Here is a 24,861-nt window from a genome sequence, read left to right on the forward strand (position 1 = left end):
ACCATTGTACTTGCCTTAGATAAGTCCATCTGTTTGAAAGTTGTTTTTATTCTCATAAAAAGCTCTGAGATAGTTAAAAAGTTTGTGCTACTCAGATTCTTTCTGATGGCCGAAGGGAGAGGGACAATGGATGACTGACATGACCGCGTGACCTTATCAGACACTGTAAAAATTAATTGACACTTTTTGATATCTCTTGACCTTTTACCCAGACGTTTTACTCTGTTATTGAGTCTTTTTTGGCATTAAGCAATCCTACCGTTACTAAGTTATTTCCTGTAATTTTATTTGCAATCAGCACGCCTTGTAGCTCATGTTATCTGCAGTGGAATTTCCTACTGAGATGTTTCAAGATATTTGTTCACAGAAAGGTTTTAAGAGTCCCTGAAAAAATGTGACTATAAATACCAGAAAACAGAAAACTTAGGAGACCAGAATCAAGCCACAATTTGTTGCTTTTCAATATGGGAATTTTGTATTTACCTACTATAATTCTTTCAAAATCCTTTGGTTCCATGAGCCCTTCCAGACATAAAAGTTAGAGCAACAAGTCTTGGGTTGAGAAATTTGCTATCATCTTCTTTTTCCTATAATTTACATTATTTGTCTGGGTAGGAGGAAGGGATATGTGGGATAAGGCGCATAGGATCTTCACCATCACTATCATCAGATAATTCATTATGGGTAAATTATATGTCACCTACTTACGCGTGGCTCTGTTCAAAGTGGGTTGAACATATGCATTCTCAGCATTAACATATAATGATGTCCAGAGTGCCCATAGCAAAAGGATATATTCTTAAGCTAATGTGTAAGTTACACATGCTATTTGGCAAGACCAGAGAGTAAAAAGTTGAATGAAGTATGAAAGAGACTCATTTTAGACACGAGAATCTCAGTTAAAACAGCCAATCCCTCCAGTCCCAGAATCTCAACAAGGGAGTAGCTGTTGCTTTTAATCTGAGCTTCTATGAAGATAACAAAAGTGTTTCTAGGAATAATTTAATGTGTAGGGGAGGAAGAACTATTTCTCTACCTTCTAGGTCCTTCTGGTAGGTCTAAGAATTAAATTGACATAAGGCAGAATAACAGAAAAAAATCGAACGAATTTAATAGCTTGTAAACATAGGAAAAACCCAGAAAAACTGTGTAACTCACCAAAATGGCTGAAGCCACAACCTTAAATACCAACTTCAGCTAAAGACAAAGGAAGATGTTGGGGGTAGTGGTTTGGGACTTCAAAGGGGAGAAAGGCAATTTACATGGAGATGGAAAAGCAGATGTTTGGCACAAATGTTGACCATGCCTTGGAAAGACAGTAGACTGTGGGGAGGACTTTCATTAATGAGCCTTACTAGGTTCCTCCCTGTCTAACATTAGAGTTATCTATAATGATAGCTCCTTCCTGGAACAGGCCTTCTATCTCAAATTCTTTTAGACAGTTAGGTGGAAGGTCAAAGTTTCTTTCTGAGTCTTTTGTTCTCAAAAATAATCAAGCCAGGGGCAGGCCCAGTGGTGCAGCAGTTACGTTTGCGATTCTGCTTCAGCGGCCCAGGGTACAGTGGTTTGGATCCTGGGTGTGGACCTCCTCACTGCTCATCAAGCCTTACTGAGGCAGCATCCCACATAGAAGAGCTACAGCTCTACAACTATGATACACGAATATGTACTGGGGCTTTGGGGAGAAAAAAAGAAAAAGAGGAAGATTGGCAACAGATGTTAGCACAGGGCCAATCTTCCTCAAAAAAAAAAAAATAATAATACTAATAATCAAGCCAAAGAGAAACATTTTGGGGTGGCAAAGTCTGATCCTCCACAAATGCATACTTCAGAATGAGAAGTATTTGTATTTTATATTCAAATATAAATACATTAAATAATATGTGAATGCAAAGATGTTCTCAGTAATATTTTACTTTCTTTTGTAGCTAAGGGCCCTTGGAGCTTCCTCTTCTGTGCTTAGTTGATCTTTCTCTGTGTTCAGCATTGTTCTTGGCTCATACCTATCTCACTTCTTATACTAGAGCCCTTATTATTTACAAGGTTTTTGCATCTTCTGCTAATGTGTAATCTAAAAGCCATGTCAAGTGGCACATCTTTATCAATCAATAGCTACAAAGAGTTTATCCCTCTCATACACACTGCAGAAATGCTACTGACATTCTTTGCTTATAAAGCTCTTCTTTTCTGGGTGTGCTTCATCTATGTTTTCTCTGATAATCCCACTAATGTGTTCCTCTATCCTGTGATAATCTGATGGGTTTTTACAGTTTTTGATAAGAAGAGTCAATTTTTACTTGGAGCTGGAGCTGATGGGAGGCTGTTAGGAAGAATGATGGATATTATGACATGTTTTAGGCAAAAGGTTTATAATACATCCTCCACCCAACATTTATCTTAGTGCTATCATTGTAACCTAGAGCACTTGAAAATTATTGTATACAAGTTAAAGGGTAAATTATTTTTATAATGAATGATACAATTTTACTTTTTAGACCAAATGATGTTGGATTGTGTTTTTGGTCTCTTTTCTAAGGACTCAAAGGGTAAGCACTCACGTCTTTAATCCAAAATGCTCAGTGTCTCAGGAATGCCCATAGTGGTTCAGACTTCCCAATCTGATGCCAGACATGAGTTTATATGTCCCCTGCCTCTTCATCTCCACCTTTGCTCCATTGTGATTCTACTCCCCTAGGTAATCTGTGGTAGCGTGTGCATCCCTAAGAGTTGCTGGACCTGGGGCAAGAGTACAAATGGAGCCCTACATATTTTATGTCTCATTGTTTATTAAAAATCAAACAAATACTGTTAAATAAAATATATTCTATCCTCCCACTCTGACAGATATATCTTCATAAGAACCTGGAGGGCCAGGTGAAATGTTAGAATGTTGGCCTCCTCAGGAATGTGGCGGCATGGAGAGAGGTGGCCCCCAGCCTACAACCTCTCCTCCACCCAGTTCTGTCGGTATTGTGAGAGGCCTTGCACACAAGTGAATGGACACTCCAGCCCGCACATCCAGGACCCATACACTCTCCCTCACACATCTGCACCTGGACCACCCATCCTTCCTCGGTGTACGCACATTGGTGACACAGTCTGCTGTCTGGAGAGAGAACCGGGAAAGATGACATCACAAGCCCTGGATGAGGGCTGGGCGCTATTTGGGCATGGAATTCTGGGATCATGGGGGTTTGGAGCTTGATCTAGAAGACAGGAGCGCAGGCTCCAGGTGGGCACTTCTCTTGACTCCACAGACGTTGCCTTATGGTGAAGGTGTGGCCAGAGAAAAATCAGAGTGCTCAACAGATATTTGTTGGTTTCTTACTACATGCCAGCACTGTTCTGGGCACATGGGACACATGAGCGAAAAAATCATAGTGCTTGCCCTTGTAGAGCTTATATTCTGGAAAAGGGAGAGACAGGCTATAAATACTAAATGTAATAAATATATAAACTATATAGTACATTAGAAGGTGAGAAGTACTGTAGAAACAATGAAAATTAGAGCAGGGAAAGATGGCAGGGTTGCAGTGTTAAATAGGTCAATCAGGGTTGGCCTCAACTGAGAAGGTGAGATTTGAGAAAAACTTGAAGGCAGTGAGGAGATTAGCTAAGCGGATAACAAGAGAGAGGGAAACTCAGGCCCTTAAGAGTATAGTGAGCAGCTTGAGGTAGGAATACAGTTGGCATATTGGAAGTGCAACAAAGAGACCAGTGACATTGGAATAGAATGGGTGAGGTGGAGAGTTAAAGAGATGTCACCAAAAGAACTGATGGCCCGATCATATGGTGCAGCACGGTCCCATAGAAATATAATGACAGCCATAACAATATAATTTTAAATTTCATGTAGCCACAATAAAAAGGTAAACAGAAACAGGTAAAAATTAACTTTAATAATATATTTTGTACAACTCAATTTATCTAAAATGTTATCATTTCAACATGTAATGTTTGAAATACAGATGTATTTTACACTCACAACACATCTCAGTTCATACCATCTGCATTTCAATCAGCTGCATAGGGCTAGTGGTTACTCTACTGGGTAGCACAGATATAGATTTTGACTCATCATTGAAAGAACTTTGTCTATTACTCTGAGTGACCTGGGAGACATTTCAGGGTTTTAAGAATTAAAGTGTGATGATTTGATTTAAATTTACAAAGATCAGAGCTAGCCTTAACTGAGACTACACCATAAGGGATCAAGAGTAGAAACAGGGAGACCTATTGGAGTAATCTTGATGAGGAATGATGGTGGCTCAGATGATGGCAGTGGATGACACAAGAAGTGGCTGAATTCTTGATCATTTTGAAGGTAAAACAAATAGGATGGATTGCGTTTGGTGTGTGAGAGAGTCAAGAATGACCCCAAGACTTTGACCTGAATAACAGGAAAGATGGATTGACCTCCACTGAGATGAGACAGGCTGCTGGACGGATGGGGAAGGAAGGTGGGCAGTTTTGGATAGGTGCGTCTGAGGAGTCTTTAGGCATCCAAGCGAAGATGTAGTGTAGGCAGGTGGATATGAGTCTGGAGTTTCCGGGAGAGTTTGGAGGTAAAATTTGGAGACCATCACCCTTGAAACTGGATAGGATTACCAAGGGATAAGAGTGGATAAAGAAGAGAGTACCACGGACTGAGTACTGGAACGTCTGAAATTAGGCAGTCTAAAAATAACATGAAATTGACATTGAAATAATACCATATATTTTAGCACTTTTGCATTATATTTAGTTTTTAGAAATTTTAACACAAATGTTCATAACTGTCATTATGATCTCATTCATTTTACTGAACAACTATAACTTTAGATCAAACCTAAAGCTTTTTTGTGACTTTTTTTTGCTTTAAAATCTCTCACAAACTTAAGTAATGAACTCATATTATAGACAAGTACATTTAAACAATAGAGAGTAAAAATAAAAATTGTGTTTGTAATCAACTTAGGGACTATAATAAGTCTTTAATATAAGCGGTTTATATACGTGTTCCTCAGAGATGAATAAGGTAACTATTCTTTGATAAATATAACATTAAACACCAATACAGCAGTTTGAAATCTGTCCCACAGTCTACAAACTCATGCAGCTTTGTTTTATTTATGATAAACTTACCAATTTGCTTTTTTAATATAAAGTTTGATCGATGGTTATATGTTCTTACCTCATTGTAGGTAGTCTGTCAATGAATTAGATCTTTATCCCTTTAATTGTATTAAAATCTCAGGTATGAAGAATGCACCATAAAACAAAATCCATTATTTTACCAAAAGCACATCGTGACTTTAAAAAAAGATACAACTCATACTTCAAATGAGATTCTATCCCTTTGTGATCTTGTATATCAAGGCAATTATTTACTATACAATGTGGAAATCAGTGTATTAAATTAAAAGCTGAAAATTAGAATTAAACAACTCATTTTTGTCTAAGTGACTACATAAACATACTGGCAATCTTTAATTTTTTAACACAGGCAATTATCTGTGTCTTTTCAGTCTATTCGAGAAGTCACAGGCTATGTGTTAGTGGCTCTTAACCAGTTTCGTTACCTGCCTCTGGAGAATTTGCGCATCATTCGTGGGACAAAACTTTATGAGGATCGATACGCCTTGGCAATATTTTTAAACTACAGAAAAGATGGAAACTTTGGACTTCAAGAACTTGGATTGAAGAATTTGACAGGTAAGGAAAATATCCAAAATAGCAAATATATTGTCTTTACCAATGTAATGTGATAGACATACGAACACACGTGTGTGTATAGTTACTGCAATATGTGTTACATTGAGAAACACTAAAGCATTTAAAAATCTACTATGTATTTATCTTATGGGAAATGCTGCCCTATGATGCCCTTGCTTTGTTTACAGATATTGTAAGTGCAGTCTGAAGGATACCGTAATACTGTATCTCAGCTGAACAGAAGTACACTCTAAGGAAATGCTCAGTGACTGAAAACCGAGATAGGAAGCAGGTTTAAGAATGCTGTGTTTGGTGGTCTCAGGTGAACAGTGGACCATATCATCAAATCTCTGCAGTAACACCTCTACTTTCACTCTTGTTAGAGCTCAGTAAATACACAAGCCGTTACATCTAGTTCCGCTAATCTAGTTTTCTGCACAATCCTTTATTTTTGGAAAACATATCTACTTTATTAATTCAGTTTTGATTTCTCTTATTCAGTAACTCACTAAATGCCATCAGTAATTCTTTCTCAGAATGCTTTAATATCATCAGTATTTTTCCTGCCTAAGATTGGAGATAGGTAATTGTTTACATCCTAAAATTACCATCTTGCAAAAAAACCGAAACCACTTTGTAGGAATTTGTTTTGTAAGCTGGTCCTTGCAATCCCACTGATACCTTTTCAGTTCATATAGTTCGTAGTTCATAAAGACTATGGTGGGAGTCTTTTTGGTACAAAGTTTCTAGTCATGAATTTTGTCATGTATGCCTATAATCAAAGTGTGCTAATTAATAATTGATTATCATCTCACAGTGAGATAAAGGAGTTTAAACTATTAATTTAATCTAGATTAATATGATCTATATATTTTAAATCAAAATATGTAGTGATTTTATGTGTGTTTGAGTCCACTCGGTGACAATGTTTCTTGATCTTGAAAAATGAAATATTTTAGAGGTACTGCCCTAAAATATTAAGTAAAAATAAGATTACTATTGTCAGGTTACTAAAATTATTTGTTTCCTTTATTTATAGTGGATATAAAATATATAGTTTTAAGTTTGATGTAGCTTCATAATCAGCAAGATGTGAGCTAAATTTGGGATATTTTGAGTGAATAAATGCATACTGACTATGTTATTTATTTTGGACATGATTGGTATAGAATTGATGACATAGTGGTAAATGCAAATTGTTCAGAATTTATAGATTCTTTCATCAACATTTTTACTATTTTTTCTTCCAAAGATAGTTTTTTACTGCGGAGCAGAATGTTTGACTAAATTGCTACTTGCGTGGAAATAATGATAGGAGGAAGAATTTTGGAAATGGAATAGATAGAGAAAAATTGAATGATTGAAATTAGAGTCTAAAAATAATAAGATCTATTTAAAACTTGCATAAGAAGCATTGTGTTTTCTTCCTGATTTTTCCCTGATTATATTAAAGAAAAATGATTAAATTTCTTTTCAAACTTTTTACAATACTTGAATTATATTATTATTCCATAATATGTGCTATTTAAAGAATTTTCCATATGGAAAATTAGTCTTTAAAAAATTCTCTTCTTTATTTCTGCATTTATCAAAAAGAGTTATTTAATCAAAATGATGCCACATTTAAATATACCTTACCTGTTGAGGGATCTCATACCACGTGTAACTTATGATAGTAACAGTTCTTTAACTTGTGCCATACCAAAATATAACACTATTAGTTCAAAATATGAGTCCCTACTCTACCAGAAAGCATTATGATATTCTTGTGTAGTAGTAGAAATGGGTAATTAATAAAAGATTAAAAGGATGAGTTTATTTTTTAGGAAAAATAGTGTTTGTTCAAGAATTATTATTAATTTATTTTTTGAGTAATGAATTAAAGAAAAGTACAATAAAATAAATGGAAAATTTATACAATTTGGAAATTTTCCAGATATTTTAATATATTTATTAGGTGGTAGACAATTACATGACAACATTATTCTGTGAGATAGTCTAGAATCATTGATCTTAATTTAGGTAATCGGATCAATAGTGTAACTCCAATTTTCATCAGAATTTACACAATAAACATGATTGTGTTTGTGGGTAAGACTATATGAGGAAGGACAGGATGCCCCTAACTGTTCATATAAAGAGGAATTTGGGATAAAATTTGCTGTATAGTAATAACTTAAAGAGCTAAATGTTCTAGATAACCTGATTAAATTAATAAGGAACTATTTCAATTCACTTCAGATGAGATGGTTTTGGTGTTTTGTTATTTTATGTTGTGTATTTATGTGCTATGAAAATCAAGCTGATAAAATTAAAAAAAAATAATAATGTTATATTAAGTGCAGGGCTACAGGGCTGGCCCTAATTATAGACTTACCTTGTGTAATAATAGGGGAAATACCTCACTGCCTAACTACCATAGTGGATTAAATTTTTAACTCAGTTCTTAAAGGACCAGTGACATCAGCCTCACCTAGATATTTATTAGAAGTGCAGATCCTTGGGCCTCACCTGATAGATGAGAAACTCTGGGAGTGGGGACCAGCAATGTGTGTTTTGAGGATCCCTCTGTGATTCTGATTACTACTAAAATTTGAGAAATACTGTTCTAATTAATTAAAGATATGTTACCAAGAAATGGTAGCACAATATCCAGTTAACCTCTTCACACTTACTTGATCCAAATCATTTTCATTTATTTTTCATCTCCTGGAGAGAAGGGAAGGAATGCAACAGAGAAAAGATAGGTCTTGATTGAAAAACAAGAAATACATCTTCAGTTGGCATGAGGATGAAAAGAAACGTGTGGGTATAAAAGGGCTTAGAGATGATCGAGATATTGGGAATAATCTTTCTTCTGTATCACCATTTTGTCTCATGCCAACTTTGCATAATGGTAAACCATCACAAAGACAATAAAAATTCGTGATGAATTTTCTTTTTAAGCAAAATTTTACTATTGAGACTTTTTAAATAAGTTAAATAATTACTAGTTGTGGGGATGAGAAGTACGTACAGCATTATAACAATGAATTTTGAGGTTAACATTTCAAGGCTTTTTGATATGTGATATATATATACACACACACACATATATATACATATATGTATATCAAACAAGTTTTTATGTTTAGCCAGAAAACATGCTTGTGTCTCATCTTTGGGTACAACCAAAAGTGAAAGTCTCCACATAAGATCTGTGGTAATATCTATAGTCCAAGGAATTAGTGTGTTTCTCTTGAAGTCTTTTTGATGTGTTGACGTTGGAATAGCATGCTTTTATGCCAGTACATTTGCCTCCCGCAAACTCTTTGTGTAAAAGGCATGTTCGGTTAACATGAGGACTGTCATATTTAAGGGTTAATGGTTGGGTACTACTTGCACATATATAAATTAACTTCTACCTTACATATTCTCATTAATTAGATTGATGCTCACCGAAAGCTATTCCTTGGCGTATAGACGTTACTACAGATCTTACCTAGATACTTTCATTTTGGTTGTGTCCAAAGACAAGAAACACACTTAAACATATTTTCTGGGTAAACAGAAAAACTTGTTTTACTGCTGCCACTGACATTTCCCTGGTCCACTATGGGTGAGGGGGGGTAGCGTGGAGAAAAGGCATATCCCTAGACTCAGGATATGCCACACGATCTAAAAGGGAGTAAGGAGATTCTCTTGCCAACCTTGAGGTGCCCTGTCACACGGGGTCATCCTTTTCTGGTCAGAAGAGAGACCATACTTCTATCAGTGTGTCCCTTCAGGCATATAATCATCTCAAGGCCATCGGGAGTGACACTACTCCATCAGAGGAGTACCTAGCTGGAGAGAAGTACATGACTTCCTCTGTTAAGGTCACTTGCGTGTGGCTGTGGTTCTTATTCATCACTCCCAATGACGATGCTCTGCTGATTTTTTTTACCAGCTCCTTCAACCTTTTTTTTACCAACCTCCTTCTAACTTTTAACATTCCTCTTCAAAATCCAAACCAACATTTAATATATTTACAATCTTAAGTCTGTGAGTTTCTACTTATTTAGTCATCTGGCCAAAATTAAGCTTGTTTCATTATATGGGACATAAACACCACTATTATTTTCTCCTTTCTATAATTTATAAAATTACTTCACCTATTAGGAATAATGGATAATATTACACAATTTCATCTATGTTATATTGTATATATGCAGGAATCTTTGAGAAATATCTAAGTTCGTAGCTATTCTGCTAGTCATATCGTATTTATAATGATGATAACCTAGGTACAAATTTAATACATGCATACTTGCATTTATCACACCAAATTTCACCTTAAGTATTTGAATTTTTATTTTATGATTTGCGAGAACATTTCTTTGAGTAGGTAAAATTTGGGATGATACAAATTTACAATTTATGTTTTCCAAAATTAAATACTCTGCTTATTTTCAGACCAGCACATTCCTGTATTAGTGCCTTTATTTAATATTTTATGGATAGTCTAATTGTTTGGTTAACTGTGTATTGGGTCATCTCATTTAGATTATTATTTGAGATATGGACAAATAAAAATTTTAAACAAAAAGTAAAATGCTGAAGTTACTTTGGGGAGCCTTTAGTTATAATGTAAAGGATATATTAAGTTTAGTGAATTCTGGTAGACTAAAAATAAGATAAAATGCTTAGTGCAGGAGCTACAATATCTGAATGATGTAAAATTTGAACAATGTAACATCTGAACGTCTGCCTGCAAGTGTGCATAGGCTATTAACTAAAAAGTACATTCAAGTGATGCAGTAACTTTTAACATTTAAATTTCTCAAATCTTTTCAGAATTATCCAGTAATGGTCAAAGAAATCACCTAATATTGAAATGGACAGGTCACCTGTAATTGACTGAATATATGTCAAAGAACATTGATGTGGAATGAGAAAAAAAAATCTCTGTTCAAATGTCAGATCACCGCTTACAGTCTGGGTGTCTCTCTGAGACTGAGATTCTTGATCTTTAAAATCAAGAAGAAAATTCCACCCCATAATGTTGTTATAAGCATTAAAGTAACAAAATGGGAACTTTTCAACCACTGCACCTTTCACGTTGAGGATGCTTAGGAAACCTTTATCCTCTTTCTCTGTATTGTTTCATTTTTAGCTTCCCTTTCTGTCAACATACTGACAAACCTGTTGTACCTGTTTCTGCATATTCAAATAGGTTCCTGTTGCTTCACTGGGGCTTCGAAAAGTGACTTGTTTAGACAAAAAAGATGCTCCAAATTTCAGCATCTCTTCTGATACTACTTTGAAACCACTTGATGTGTGAGATCTATTTCTCTGGCAGTGAGAAGCCTGAGGCTTTTCTTTGTCTGCTCTCAGTCTCATGGCGTCTCTGGTACTTCACAGCACTTCTCTCCTGCCTTTCTGTGTCTTGTGCCAAGCACCTGTTGCCCCGGCCCTTCATTTCAAATTCCCATCATCATGTTTCACCCTTCATTGGCCCTGACATTTGTCTTGACCCAGACAAGAGACATATTCATTCTGAGTTCTTTTTCTGACACTAGAGTTGCTAAGCATTCTTCAACTGCTCTGTGAGAAGTCTTAGTAATGTTTGAGTGGGTTCATCCAGCTGAGTTCAGGGATTGTTGTTAAATACAAGGTTTGACAAAGGCACTACTAATATTTACATTAGAAAAACTACTCAGCATATTGTGATATCTGCGGAAAAAATAAATGATGCCAAGAATAATCCCAGCTTAAGGATAAATTACCTGGAAAATGATTTGATCAAAACTAACCCCTAGTGAACATCCTATGAGTCAGATGAAATCAGTGAAGAGTGGCATATTCCTATGAAGGCATCAATTTTTAAATCAGATCTACAATCTCTAGAAATGATACTCTAATCAATGTTCTTAAAGAAGATTGTTTGCTTGTCATGTCAGTGTATATTAACTAGAAGAAGGAAAATCACACTGATATATTTATGTATGTAGGCAAACTAGAAACATATATTTGAAAGGAAATACTATACATATGGGATCAGATAGTTATATTCACCATTTCAGCAAATTTCTGGAACTTATTCTTGGTTTTAGACAACTGATGAGTGAATTTATGAAATTGAATGAAGGTAAAATGGGAATTTCTCCTCCTGTGCCACTGATCAGAAAGGAGCCTGTTTGTGGAGAAATAAGACATGGGAGAGCGGAATTTCCAGGGAATAAAGCCATCCCTTCTCCTCTAGCTAACATATTTTTAGTCATGATTGGTAAGATAATCTACTCAGACCATGAAAGCAACCTCTTTGATTTATGTCCCGTTCAGAGATCCTGAAGAAGTCCCACTCTCTGAACTACATTCGATTTAATCCCTGTTAACAACTTTAAGAAAAAATTGGGGGAAACCTAGCGTTATAAGAGTCTCTCAGTAAAATTCCCTACTTGGGACTTGAAACCTCTGTCATTCTTCTTTGTTGTCCTTAAGATACACTAAGATCTGTATGTTCCCATCCCTAAGAGAAAGAATATATATTTTAAGGAAAGAAAACATGTAAGGTCAACAAATTCCCTTATTAAAGCTCATTTGCTGAGAAAGAACGCGCTTATTTGCTTGTGATATTTAGAAAATGGAGGAGAATCTTTGCTCCTCAGGGTTCCAAAGGCAATAACAGAAAATGATTTGTGTTCACCATGAGCCCATGATTTCTCTCTGAGGGAAGATATCAGAATACACATCCTCACCCTCACCCCAGGGCATTAGCTTTGTTGGGCCAATAGACACTCAACTGTAAAGAGTTAGCAAATTCTTTGCGTCCATTCCCAGTCACAAGCAATGTGGGATCAGAATCATTGGATCATTGCACATTCTGGTTTGCTGAAATCAAATCAGAGGACCAGAAGCGTTACCAAACTGAAATGGGTTCACTTCCTGGTGAGTTAAAATAAGACTCTCCACCAGAAGTAGTTGTCACGCAAAGTAGAGTTTATTTGCAGCAAATAGAAGACCACGTGGAATCATTTCCAAAGTCGTGACTCTCTCCAAGCATGGGACAGCAGCGGCCTTTTATTTTGGATGGTGATGAATATTCAAAAGGGAGAGGTGGGCATTTGCTTGCACAGGTTCAGCTGGAAAACATGTTTCCGCATACGTTGCATGTTAGGTAAAGCACGACTTTAGGTCATCTCTCGGCTCATCTGCCCAAGAGCTGCTCTTGCGGTGGGGCTAGGTCTGGTTCAGGGTGGTTGGTGATTGCATCTCTTAACATAATAAAAAATGAAAAAAAAACAATTTGGAGAAACAGTTACATGCTTCTGAAACCTCTCTTGAGTTCCTTGGGGCAATTAGTCAGTGACAGAAGCAGTGTGAATAATATTTGAGAATAACCTGAATCCGCATTCTAGAGGGAATGAAGAGTAGATGGGTGCTTTGATAAGCTTCCTTGCAATTTAAAATATGTGTAAATTTATCATCTAGTTTAGTTGGAGGAGAAAGCCCCATGCTTGGCAGACCCTAAAACTCTTCATCAGTCAGAGGTAAGAAACTAGGCTACATGTTGTTCTCCTCTGATGTTTAGCAAAGGCATTTTTGTTGTTAGTTCCATCCAGTCCATTTCAACTCCTAGAAACCCTGTGGACAGCAGAGTGGAACCCTGCCTGGTCTTTGTTGCTCTGTCAGACAATGCTTCACTGCTCTTCATGGGGTTTTCATGGTCAATCTTTTCAGGAGTGGTTGGCCAGATCCTTCTTCCTATTCTGTCTTAGTTTGGAAACTGCTGAAACCAGCACGGTGACCCTGCTGGTGTTTGAAATCTCGGTGGCATAGCTTTCAGCATCACAGCAACACGCAGCCACCACAGTATGACAACCACTGGATGGGTGCCGTGGTTCCCTGACCAGAAACAAACCTTGTAACGTGGCGGTGCGAGCACTGAATCTTAACCACTAGACCATGAGGGCTGGCTTACCAAAGGCATGGTAACTATAATATCCTATATTTTTATGGTATTTTACACCTTACAAAATGATTTCAGGTTCACACTCACCCTTGTAATGCCAATCTGGAAAATATCTTTATTGTATTTTTACAACTAAGGAAACCAAGCCTCAGATCTTGTGGCTAATAAGACGTACCTTGTTCTAGAGTCTAGATATATTTCTCATCTCTTCATATTGTGTCATTCCTAAGAAATGTTTAGAAGAATTTCTCCAGGTGAGACCATAGTCAGTGAAATATTAAAATTGCTGTAAATGTAAACAATGAAAACTTAAGCAGAAGGTCTTAAGGTTGTATTTTGAGAAAGAACCTTCTGATTTTAATTGTACGGTACTTGAATACATCATGGATGGATGTATGGGAAATAGTGGTGAGTTGATATAAAATACAGGTAAACACAGAAAATGACAATGCTGTAAATACTAGATTTGATTTAAAAGTTATCATATCTGTTGACTAATTTTATAGCCACTGTGATTCAACTATGGCTTTTTAAAAATCAAGGCTACTGAACTCTTAGCTGTAACTCACAAACTGTTATTAATAGACTCAATTTTACTGGTAAAAGTTCAGGATTCTTTTGAAAAGTGATGTCAGTTCAAATATTTGTTAGCTTTGTTTTGTTCCACTTGTATATTCAAGACATTGTGCTGAGATATGAGCTATTCCAAATTATTTCTACATACCTGTCTTCTCTCAGTAAATATTATATTTCTGACAAATATTTACTCACCAGATGCAGTGTGAAAGCATTAGGAAAGTAATTTCCCCAATTATTATTATTATTACTTTATGGTCAAGGGACTCCATTTTAATCTGTTTTGCCCTCTGAAGCAGCACTGTCCAATAGATCTTTCTGGGATGATGGAAATATTCAATCTGTGTGACCACAGTTGAGTGGTCAGTAGCCAAATGTGGCTATTGAGAATTTGAAATGTGGCCAGTGTGACTGAGAAAATGCATTTTTAATTTTATTTAATTTTAATTCATTTAAATTTAAAAAGCCACGTGTGGCTATTGGCGATCATATCAGATAGTGCAGCGCTGAAGGGACTGTTTATTTTACTGAACACAGCACGGTAGGTGAGGATGTTTACAAGCAGAATAGCATGGAGAATCAGAGCATGGGCTCTTGATCCAGACTGCCTCTGTTCAAATCCTGATCTGTCACAAGTTATTCAACTTTTTAAGCTTTGGTTTCCTCATCGTCAAATGAGTGTAATGAGAACCTTCAATTTATAAGATGGTTTTGAAAGCTGAATTATAAATTACATACACAGTGTTAAATGCAGTCCCTGAAGTAAACGTTATTCATTATTATTTGAGAAGTATGCTTTTGATAATAATAGAAACAATCTATTTTTACAATCATTGAAAGCATGTTAGGCTTATATAATCAAATTGTAAAATATAAAATATGTCATACATGATTTAGGACCTAACCATATTTTGTATTTGAGTCAGCTGTATTCTGGATGGAATGCATTGCTTATTAATGTGCTTTAAGCTGCTAGTTGTTATGACTTAGATTTTCTGTTTGAAAGAAATGTGACTTTTTAAAAATGAGATTTTCACTCTTGCGTGCAGTTCCCACAGTATAAGTATCTAATTATAAATAGGTCCCAATGTCTGTTTCTTAAATGACTTCAAAGAAAGAAGTAAGGAATAGGAGATTATCCTTATTATTATGGCAGAGGAACTATATTGAAAATCAGTTGAGAATTATTTCTGGCATAGACGCTGCTCATATCTTTAGAACTCCCCAGGCCATGTTGAAAGTTTCTTTTCATAGCATAACATTTATTTAATAACAAATAATGCACAAAATAAATTCCTCTATATGTTTTCTCAAATAGATATCTACCATAGTTCATTAAATCTAAGTCAACATCAATTTTAAGAAACTTTTTGTTTGTTCTGTGTAAACCACACTAAAAAGAGAAGTGAAAGCCAAACATAACTGTAAAAGATTTTACAAGAATCATGATTTTAGAGATATTAAATCTGAAAAATGTATACATTTTACAATTGATAAAATATGGTAATATGTAAATAGAATTAAGATATAAGAAACTTCATTATTTTCCTAGAATTATAGCAGAATAGCTGCTACTGTAATGGTGAAAATGTACTGTGGAACTATATGAAACAAGTTGTAATAGAAATGGTCAATATTTCATAAATGATGAATGGAATTTTCCATTTATCCATATCTATCAGGGAATGAGAATTTGCATGGCTCAACACCTTTTGATGTAATAAATGTTACTAACCAGGAAATTTGAATTATTGTTTTTTTCCCTGAGATTTAGCTGATTTATTGACTCTAGTGTCAGAGAGACGAAAATATAGTTCAAAAAATATATAGTATAGTAAAAAATATAGTAAAAATAATAGTAAAAGAAAATCACTTATTTTAGGAATTTCCCTTAAACTTTACTGTCTTAGTAATACATATCAGCTGGATCTCAGGATTGTTATAGAATGTCATAGAGAAAAGAGGGTCTTTTCACTTGTATCTTTGCCAGTCTTCCTGGAAGTTCAATACAATGCTTTTCTCTGTTACTCTAGCTCTTTATTTTCCCACCACCCCCTTAATATTTTATGACCCATTCTGTGCAATATATTTTATATCTTCTAGCTATAATTCTATTGTAGACTACGTCAAATTGTTTTTATTGAATCATAACAACCATAACAATTTTGAGGAATATTTACAGGGAAAAGTGAAGAAAAATGTTGATCCATAACCTTTTTCTTCCCTCTGAGACCATTCAATTTACTCAATTTCATTTGCTCTGTGATGCAAATTAGAGTTTGATTTTGTGGTATCAATAATGCTGAAAAGGCTGATATCAGAAAGAACATTTTTGATTTTCAATCTACTATGAAGTAAAGGGACTTCAGATTTTAATTAGATCTTTTTTTACTGATGTATTTAGTGAGCATATTCTGGCAATTATTGACAAAAAACATAATGAATATATTTTAATTTTAATTGTTCCCAAATTCTCTAAACATTCTGCTTTAGTATTTAGTGGAGTGGTTCTATATTGTGTAGAATTATACATCTAGTAATGTCCCATCAAGAATCCTGTTATAAATTCTGCTAGTTTTTAAACTATACATATTACCAGAATTCTTTCAGTCTTTGTGTCTTTGATTTTAATGAGTTCACCTGCCCTTTTTAGCATAATAAATCTAGAAAACAAAATATCTATATGGCATAATAGAGCCCAGGATTTATGTACTACTATTAATAATACTATCCATAATTAATAAGCATTTACTAGTAGAAGTCAATGGCTTACAAACATTATCTCTCTTCATCCTTATAATAACCATTAATTAGTTGCTCACTATGGTTATTTCCATTTTGAAGATAAAGAAACGGCAGTTTTAAAATATTAAGTCACATGCCACAGAGCGCACAGTAATTTATGGAGCTCAGATTTGAAGCCAGGTTTTTCTTTTATCACGATGCTACAGAGACTCTGAGGAGGAGGGAGATCACATGACACTGAGCTCTTATCATCTTCTGCTACGTGCAAATGAGTTGAGAATCTGTGAAATGCCTCATATGGTCCAGGTGTCAGCTCTTCAATGCATTCTTTCTTTGTTATTTCTCAATGAGATTTTGGTTAGTGTAGACATCTTACCTAAGAAAGTAAATACGTCTATAAGAGATGCAGATTGCATGAATGGATTGAATTATTTCTTATGCTACTGAAGCAGTTTAACAGGCTATTTAGGTTTATTTCTACAGATATTAGGAACTAAATGATAGAGTATAACAGAATTAAATTAAATACTCTAATTGGGAACTGACTTCACGACCTTTCCTTTATTAACACTAAAATTCAAAAGAACAGACAAATAACTGTATTGGGGGTGTGTATTATTTCGTTTTGATTTAGCTCTAGAATTTGTGGGTTTCATCAAGATAAGGTTTTTTGTCTTTGTCTTAGTCTAGTGCTCTTTCTACTATATTATTCCAAAAATGTGATGTTATTCAAGGTACTAGACAGAAGGAAGTAACAATTTAAAGAATTTAAAAAATATATATGCCAATCCATATGTGCTTAGGTCTGCATTCTCATCCACCAATGGGAAGAAAAAGAAATGAAATAAATTCTGGAGTTCGTGTGTGACCCAATTGTAATCCAAATTCACCTACTACCTACAAAATACTATGAAATTTTACATGGGCTTTATAGTGTTGTTCAAAGAATACTGTTTAGTGTGTTTTGCAAGGAAAAAGGTGGAGAAGATGAGGAAGTAGTGCTCGGCATGTCTGTAGCTGTGTCCTTTCTATAGCACGAGTAGAAAGGTGAAATGAAACAGGGATGCGGCCTATGTCATTGCTATTACGTTTCACGTAGTGAACGTGTGGCTGCATTTCACACCTATGCGTTACATTGTCATTTCATGTAGTTAGAAATTACATGTCATAATGATAAATCTTTGCAATTAAAATTGTATCATGCTTCAAATGCAGGCCTATGGTGCTCAGGGGAAAAGGGTAAATTAAGAATTAGTGTCTTGGCTCAAGCGCCTCTTAAAAATTAAGAAAATCTGACTATCACTTGTATAAGATAAATACATCAGAGGTCACAAGATAGGTTATCAACTCCTTTGTGAGTTTATTGAAAATCATTTGCGTAATTTAAGTAGCTATCCAACTGTTTCATGTATTTAATATGTATTACTGTGGGCAGTGACTTCTTAAATTACACATGGTTGATTATTAAATACAAAATATTGAAAAATACTTAAAAATGAATAGTATTTGTTGAGCCATTTCGTGTCAGTTCTGATGTCTGATTTAAATTTAAATCAGGAAGAGATTTAGTGTAACTTTTCAGTTCATTTACATTTTAGTCCATTATAATATGACTTAGTAAGAGATATTCAGGACCAGAGAAGACTTTGAAACATTTTCTTTTGAATCACAAAATCTTAGATTTTTAATGAAGAAAAAATAGTAACATATAACCTTGAAATTAATAGAAACTAAAGCTTCAAAACTATAGTGTTTCTAAATTTCGCATGTGCAGATAAACCGTAAAATGATGGGTTTTCATAAAGAAAACCATTTCTAATTATAATTGCAAATGACTGTTTAAGCCAATTAGTTTGTAATGTGGAATAAATCCTTTGAAAAAAGTGCAATAAAATCAGTGAGATACAAAAGACAAACATAGTGTAAACTCCATTCTTGTCTATAGTGTTTGTGTAAGTTAGAGCCAACTCTGTGCCGTTTATAGTTGTCTGATTAGCACTTAGCTCATGAAAACATGTAAACAATCACAGAGAATTAAGTAGCTTTTGTTGTATTCAAGACATACTCCAAGATTTGGGCATAAAGTCTGGAATAGTTTTGGGAAGGGACAAATGATAAAAATAGAGCTCAGAAGTAAAATGATTGAAAAATTCTTGATCCGGAAGTATAACTTTTGCCTGAGAACGTTGACTTATGATCACAATTCAAATCTAGATCATGTGCTCTAGATAAGAAGGTATGTTTCTAGATCATGAAAACTATATTTCCAACTTACACTCTTCTAGTCCCAGCAGCATGAAATAGTAGAAAGAACCTGAGTTTTGAAACCTGATACATTTGAAATTTCATACCAGCACTGCAACCAACAAGGGAAATGTCAAAATCATTTAACTGCCGTGCCTCAGTTTCCTCATCTGAAAATGAGAATTGAATGCAAAAATGCAGGCAAACTGCCTAGCATGGTGCTTAACGCAAAATAGAGTTAGTTCTTTTCCTGTCTACCCCTTCTTTACATAGTTCTCAGTGGAGTAACACTGTCTGAGTATTAATTTCTTAGTTAGTTCTTGCCACATCTATATAAGATGCGTTCTTTATTGGTTCTGTTTTGACAGATGTATTTGATTTTAGTAAAGCCTATTCTCACTAGCAACCAGAAGATTCATATTCTCATCCCACTTGTACCTTAGATAAATCACCTAATACCTCTTGCACTGAGTTTTCAGTTCTGAAATGAAAGATGAATTGTCTTAGGATTTTTTTTTCCTTTTCTTTTATCACTTGATAATACCTACCTGCTGCCTATCTTCCTGGAGAAATTCTGAGGAAAAGTGTGAGTCACATTTTTAGCACTCAGCTTTCTTCCTTAGAACAAGTGATGACATGACGTTAACCCTTCCAAGTAGGCAGAGAATGATACTGCATTTTTGCATTCTGAACACTTGAGAACTGAAGTTCAAGCACTGAATTAAAAATGCAACTCCATGTGGCTATCTAGGGACCTCTATTAGGGTTTAATTGTTCAGTGTGTATTTATTTCCCAGCATAGGGATACCAATGTGCTGAAGTAATAGTATCCATGTGCATTTATATTTGGCTATGTGTCGTTAAAGATAGACCCATTATTCTTTTAATAAATTGTTTTATTTCCCTGCTAAGGTTGTGAAACCTCAGGAAAAAAAAAAAAAAAAAAAAAAACCTTTGGATGACTTTTAGGGAGAAAAAGAAAAAGAACATGAGCTAAGCAACGAAACCAATTTAGTTGGTTTTAAATATTGAGTTTAAGCCAAGGTTTCTCAGTGGTGCCAAGCAAATGCTATTCATTGTTGTTCATTTCTTAATTTCTCTGTTCCTCTCAAAGAATTCAAATGTCCCTGAGAGGCAGAGCGACCAGTTCAGCTCAGAATTTATTTCCCCAGAGATTACCTTTATATTGTATCAGAAACTCAATAATCATTGCTTTCTTTTAAAACCCCATTATACAATAAAGAATGGGATTTGGGTGCTTAAATATTTCATACTTAGTTTTAAATAAGCAGAAACAATACAGAGTACATTTTTCACCTCTCCTCACTTGCTGAACTTGCAATAAGGATATTTTGATGATTTATTTTACATAGCTAAGATGTATTTTAAAAGATATTTTCCAGGGTTTTTAAAAATAATTAAAATACCTACGTATTGTTTGCTTGAGAACTTGAACTTCTAAAGAAGGGGCAGGCTTCTTTAGGGTTATGGTGCTAATAGTGTTTTTGGTGGCTCAATTGCTATCGCATGGCTGGGTCTCTCTGCCAGAGTGTGAAAAAGAAGTGAACCGTGTGCTGTCAAAACAGTGAGATGTGAGACACCTGTGGAGAGCAGCTTGGTTTCCAGACAATAACCATATGAAGCTTGGGGCTTGCATTCTAAAATTAGAATCTTTACTCCATAGATAAGGGCTCAGGGAAGGCTTCTTAGTGGCATCTCAAATATATTTGTAGACTTATTTTGCATGTTTGCGTGTATTCTTCTACCCCGTAAGTAAGGTAATGGGCAGCTTAGACCCCTGGTTGCTTAGAACCACTGTAAAAGTTCCAGTCTATTTTTTTATTTCGAAACACAAGACCGAAAGTTTTCTAATACAAAGAAAATCATGACCTTGACTCTCTTGTTTGCACAAAATGAAAGCATATAACAATTATTTCTATATCTTTGCTTCAACTCTTTGAATTCTGTGACTTAAAAGTTGAGAAGTTATAGCATTTAAAACATTATGTTAGAGCACAGAATCAATTTTCTGTAAAACAATTGTAATAATAAGTCCATACACGTGAAGAGATTATGTCTATTTCAAAGTTTTAAACAGAAAAATAAATACAGATACATACCTAAAACTAAGTAAAAGGCAAATTAGATGACCAAACAGAAACACAGAAAAATAGGCTTATAAATAGATAATAGAAAAAGAGGCTATGTGTATATATATACACATAAATACATAAACATACACACATACATAAACACAAACATACATTATATCTCTTCACATAAATGTAACATACATATATGTATATGTGTGTGCATATATGTAGATAGATAGATATTTACATTTATTTATGTGTGTATAGTTTCTGACCATGATGTATAACCATGCACAGCGTGTGTTGTTGACAAATATCCAAGGAACAACATAATCAACTTGTTATAACCCTACTTTTCCAATCGTGGTCTGAAATCATATTTGGCTTCGAAAAATTCATTATCATATGAGGTTAATTTTGTAGAAAGCATTATGGAACTCGGTAGACAGAATGGCGATGAGTAATCCATATATGTTTATATCTATCAACAAGGCACTGAAACTTTTTGTGTGTCATGAGAAATGTGCCCACAGGCTGAAATGAATATACAAAGTCATCATGTGGGGAGAACATGCTGGAGGGGTTTTATTTGATGTTTTCAAACTGCTCTAGGGTCTGTCTTGCGAGAAACCTTTTGGTTTTCTTTTTTATGTTTTAAAACACATGGCTTTCTTTTGAAACATCCTGCTCAGAGAAAGAGTAAAAGAGTAAACTACAAATGAACTATGCAATCATATTCTCCCCCTTTCTCACACACACTCGTCTATCTCTGTCTCTCTCTCAGATACCACCACTCACACACACACACACTCATACCGAAGATAAAACATTCAACTTCTGTATGTGTGTCTACAGAGATAGCTGCCACAGTCAACAGTCAGGATTTGTGAAATCACATACCCAGAATTTGAGATCACAAACTGTATTAACTGAGGGCAGAATACAGAAAGATGGCACTGAAGTGAATTCCTGTTACGTGCACCTGAGTTCTCTTTTTGTTTGCTTATTGGTTTGTGTGTTTATTTGTTTAAGACTATTAGATTTACACTTATCTCCTACTAAGAGGGAACAATTAAAAGCACTTGCTCCCGTACTCTTAACCTAAGAGATGAAAAGTTGAAACCAGACATCGAGTCACCCTTGACTTACACGTAGGGCATTGTTTTGGGAGCTGTAGCTTAGGAGGGAGCATTCTGCTAACTGTCTTTTCAATATGCTGTACAAAGCGAGTTTTTATTTTAGAAACTTCAGAATTTCTATGAGTGATTCAAGTAATCGCTTCCTTGCAAGACAAACACAGGCTTGATGCCACACTAATATCATTTTCTTGTCATGAGTCCTTCATTTTTAACTCTTAAAGCTGGACGATCATGGAAAGCTTAATATAACTTCATTCCTAATACTGAGCTTGCAAAGGATGACAATGTCTTGAAGCCATGCTGGTAAGAGGCATGCTGCTTTTCCTCCCAGGAAGAAGGCATGTTGTTAAACCTCTGTTTGCACACAAAAGATTTTTTCAGAAGAGTGTATGTTGCTCTGTGGTTTAGAAGTCAGTGTTCTCTTACCAGGGGTAGCCCCCCGGCTGGCATTTGATAACAGTGAAGGAACAGGTGCAGTCCTCTAGTTGTCACATTGCTGGCTTCTCCGCAGGACAATGGGCGTTTTGTTCCCTGGGGTGGGCAGTGGAGGGGTTGGCTCTCCTGAGAACAAATCCACCCTGATGAAAGGTTACAATTATTATTCTCAAGGAAATTTCAAAAATATAATTATACGTACAGATGAAGTTCAGGGCATGAAATCTACCAAGATTTTTTCACTCACGCAAAGGTCTCAGCGAAATTTAGCAAATCATCAGTGCCCTGCCTCTGCCCTTAGTGAATAGTTCATGCTGCTATTGGGATTGTGCAAATATTCTAGGTGTGTGACCTGTGTTAAATGGTTTTGTTTCTGAGCACACCTGTTACGGAATTTCAGGGGGATAGAAAAGGGTTGGATTTCTCCTCTTCTCTGTCTGAGTGCTTTGGAATTATGTGATAAATGAGTGTCACTGATGTACTATTGTATGCATTGTAGAAGATGGTTGAACTATTTTTTTAATAGAAGAGATTACATAGTAGATACTAAAAATACTATTTAGTGTCTACTATGTAAATGTTAAAGATTACATGATACAATACTATTTTATTTTAGCCTACAGTTATGTGGATTAAGTAGTTTTTACACTCCCTGTAAATATAATATTCTAGAGATGGAAGGAACCAACTCCTTTAATTTTCAGATAAGGAAAACCAACCAACCAAGAAACTGAGGCCTGCAGAGGAAAAATGACTTTTCAAAGGGCACAGGGCTGGAGTCAAGTGTAGACATGATTGTATTGGACTCTGTCTACTGGTTTTATTTTCCTCTCTCTCAATGGTGATTCCCAGAATCTAAAGCTTATATGGTTGTCATGCTTTTCTGCTTGAAGGTGTTTTGTTGATGTGAAGACTGATGATTGCCTCTTTTTGTTTTAGAATCTCATTATTTATGTAAACAGGGCAGTGGATGAAATGTTCTCATTATCTTAGAGGCCAGAAGTAAAAACAGACGTCCGTTCCATTGCCTTGGGGGTATTGTACCTTTATGTTCCAAAAAAGTGTCATGCCTATTTCTTCTACTTAATGAAATGAGGCTAAATCTATATTTTGTAAAGTGGACAGAATATATCCACATTATATTTAAATTTTCAAATTCACAAGTCATTTTCTTTTAACTTACTGAAAACAAAATATCAATGGCGGGAATTTACTTTCAAAACTAGGCACAATATGGTTTCATCAACAAGTCACTATTTTCACCTTGCCCTCCACCATTCTATCTTCTAGAACCTAAACCATCAGTAATTGAAGCACTATGTTAAGAGATATAATTTAGTCCAGTCGTACCTGTCGTAGTCTACAATCATGTAACGAAAACAAAAATCACCTCTATTAAAATTTTGTATCCTATTTAGCTTAAAGTCCATGTTCTCATAAAGTAGTTTGGCTTTCTCATGAGTGTCTTACAAACTTTTGCTTATGACATCAGAGTAACACCCAATGTTTGGCTGGTCTGTGGTCTTATACAACGGCATAGATTAATAATGTCACATTCACTCGATATAACCTGAGATAGAACAGCTCTGGAGAGAGAGTGCATGAGATGACTAAGCAGTGGCTGAGGGAGTAGGTTAAGGAAATGTCTGGTTTGCTGGTCAAAGAGGGGATAACCAGGTAGGATGATGATGTAAGGGGCCCCGGTGGAGCAAACTAAGGGCAGAAATTATCTGGTGATGAAACTGGATTGAGTTTGGGGAAACTGTTCCAAAATAAGGAAGTATAGATAATGATGGTATAAACACAAAGTCAATTTTTTCATAGTGCTGAGTTTTAGGGGTTGGGTGGGTTGGGTGGTGGGTGAAAGACTTGTAACAGCAGTTGTGTAATCATAGTTCCCTATTTAGCAAGTCTTCAGGCAGTATTTATGGGTCATTCGGAAAAGGAGTTTTAGGAAAGAACATTGGATTAAATTAGTTACTGAGATGAAAGGAGTAAATGT

The 24,861-nt window shown here is 35.3% G+C and overlaps 1 protein-coding gene across 2 annotated transcripts in view; it reads left to right on the forward strand.

Moving 5' to 3' along the window:
* The window catches only part of ERBB4 (erb-b2 receptor tyrosine kinase 4), a 1,114,653-nt gene that overhangs the window by 593,087 nt on the left and 496,705 nt on the right, over positions 1-24,861 (forward strand). For both annotated transcript variants that reach the window (XM_087424880.1, XM_087424879.1), the window contains exon 3: positions 5,508-5,694. In XM_087424880.1, the coding sequence (XP_087281006.1) occupies positions 5,508-5,694 (187 nt within the window). The remainder of the gene's footprint in view (positions 1-5,507; positions 5,695-24,861) is intronic.

The sequence above is a fragment of the Ceratotherium simum genome, chromosome 37 (assembly GCF_057802395.1).
Source record: "Ceratotherium simum simum isolate JZ-2026a chromosome 37, ASM5780239v1, whole genome shotgun sequence".
Taxonomy (NCBI): Eukaryota; Metazoa; Chordata; class Mammalia; order Perissodactyla; family Rhinocerotidae; genus Ceratotherium; species Ceratotherium simum.